Source organism: Penaeus japonicus, unplaced genomic scaffold, assembly GCF_977035675.1.
Source record: "Penaeus japonicus unplaced genomic scaffold, GWHDUDI00000001_assembly GWHDUDI00000020, whole genome shotgun sequence".
NCBI classification, from domain to species: Eukaryota; Metazoa; Arthropoda; class Malacostraca; order Decapoda; family Penaeidae; genus Penaeus; species Penaeus japonicus.
The window spans coordinates 40694416-40696915 of record NW_028234422.1 but is presented as its reverse complement, the minus strand read 5'-3'; the positions used below and the strand labels follow the sequence as shown (position 1 = coordinate 40696915).

General features: G+C 36.2%; 1 protein-coding gene across 1 annotated transcript in view; it reads right to left on the bottom strand.

Moving 5' to 3' along the window:
- Positions 1-2500, bottom strand: part of LOC122247512 (beta-galactosidase-1-like protein 2) — an 88598-nt gene that overhangs the window by 26032 nt on the left and 60066 nt on the right. Inside the window, exon 9 of the mRNA XM_086548460.1 lies at positions 1495-1589. Within this exon, the coding sequence (XP_086404586.1) occupies positions 1495-1589 (95 nt within the window). The remainder of the gene's footprint in view (positions 1-1494; positions 1590-2500) is intronic.

Sequence of the window (2500 nt, the reverse complement as noted above, 5' to 3'; positions counted from 1 at the left end):
AAGGAGAGAGCCTGCTATGATTTAAAACAACAAATCGACGCAAAACATAAAAAAAAAAAAAAAAAAAATTATCTTTCACTCAGACCGAAGCAAAGATGAAAAAATAGATAGGTAATAAACAAATCAGAAAATAAAAAAAAGAAAGAACCTAAGTGAAAGCCACGAGAAAGACGAAAGACCAAAAGGCGAAAGTGAGACAGCCATGATTTAGACCCGCATCAGACCCCAAAGGAGCCTGGCTAGTCTTCGTAAATAATAGCCAACATAATTCACCATGCTGGCTAGTGGCGTATCCTGGGGCTTCTAACATGCAGTCATGCGGAGGCCTCCTTTAACATGCAGCGTCTGCCCATGGCTTGGTCACTAGGTGTGGGTGTTGTTATAGTCAGTATTCGAAGCTGGTAGTATAAGTAATATAGACTGGGAATTTTAATGCTATAGTTTTGTTGGAATTGAGGTGTTTTTTTTTTTTTTTGTTTTTTTTTATTGTTATCGTGATTGGAAACTTCGTTGTGCACAGCTATGGAGAATCTGATATGTTATTAGTTGTTTTGATTGTAATAGAGTATTTGTTATTTAATCTAATTATTTAATTTAGTTTATTTAATTATTTAATTGTTATCTTATTTAACTGTTATTTAATTGGGTCTTTAGTCATTCACGGACGCGGTTTGGGCGAGAGAGACATCACGACGCAAGAAAAAATCCTGGAGGGTGTGAAATACAGGGAATCTGAAAACCTATAATCGTAAAATGTATATCCCGTAATCCTTGAATCATTTCCATCCAAACTTTTTATAATGTTACTATTCATATCATCAATTTATACTAAGTAATTCCCATATGAGGATGTGTGTGTGTGTGTGTGTGTGTGTTTGTGTGTATGTGTGTTCCTTTTTTTATCTCTGTTCATTCAAAACCACAGAACAATCCTTGAGACATGATGAATAGGAGATGAACAAACATGGAAGCCAAGCCTCTCCTAATGTAAATAGGCCAATCCCACTTCATATTGTCGCCGGAAATGAGGTCTCTCAATACACTGCAACTTCCCTTAATCAAGTTGCTGTTTTATGTAGAAGAATTAAGGTCACTCGCGAGCTAGAGCGAGTTCCCGAGACAAGAATGAGGTAAGGTGAATAGAATGAGATGAGGGAAATCTCTTTTATTTTCAGTATTTTCAGCAGCATAAGCAGAACGAGAGAAAAAAAAATACAGGTATTTTATAATAGTGGTAATGGTAATGCGGTAATGGTGATGATGGTGGTTATGATGATAGTGATGAGGATGATGAAGGTGTTATAATGATAATAAATATAACAATAACAAAATAGATAAATAGTAATGCTAAGAAAAAGTAATAAGTATAGCAGCTGTGATGATCAAAACATTAGCAGAAATAGCATCAATAATGCCCTAATGCATCCACACCGGTTTAGAATCAAAACCGTGACTTACCTTTGGGTAGACTTATCAAGCGGAGAACTACCTCACCTGCGTCAGGAAGGTGTCGAGGTCGAGGGAATCAGCGACGGGGGCGGCGGGGTACGCCACCTTGGTCGTCTGGGGGGGCATGGCTGGGAGGTCCACTGGGGGGAGGGAGGGGGACGGGTTACGAAGGAAGGGAACGGCTGTTGGGTGTGTGTGTGCTTTCTCAAACACACACACACACACACACACACACACACACACACACACACACACACACACACACACACATATATATATATATATATATATATATATATATATATGTATGTATATATATATATATATATATATATATATATATATATATATATATATATATATATATATATATATGTATGTGTATAGATTATATATATATATATATATAATATGTATATATATATATATGTATATATATATATATGTATATGTATGGATGATATATATATGGCAACGAGTAGGAGAGGTGTTAAGTGTTGGGCCTCAGTGATATTAAGTGTAAAATCATGTATATCCAGTGAACTGTGGCGGCACAGCATAAGGTGAAAATATCTGTGAATGTCTAGAGTGCATATACGAGCGAAATAGAAATAAGAAATTACACAAGTGTTGTAGAAAATTCAAAAAGAAAGAATGCCACAAGAGAGCTAGCCCTTCCAAAGGCAGTGAGATGGCAAAAAGTGCCACAATATAAATGAAGGAAAACATTGAGTTATACCATCTATTATTGTGATTCGCAAGTATATTCAGACATCTGAAGACGTCTGAATATGTTTCTAATATAAAATCATACCATCCATGTAAACCAACAGAAAATTAGTCAAATATCGCTTAACGCTTAACGCTTAAGGGTCAAAGGTGATCAACTACCATTCAACATCTGGCCTGAGTATCACCTATACATTATATTCAAAACAACCCAGGGAACAGGCAGGGTTCCGCAGCGGATTCTCAACTTCAGACCATATCCACACACTAGCTTAAATAAAAGAGAAAACAAACAAATATAGGAAGCCCCAGTGTATAGCAT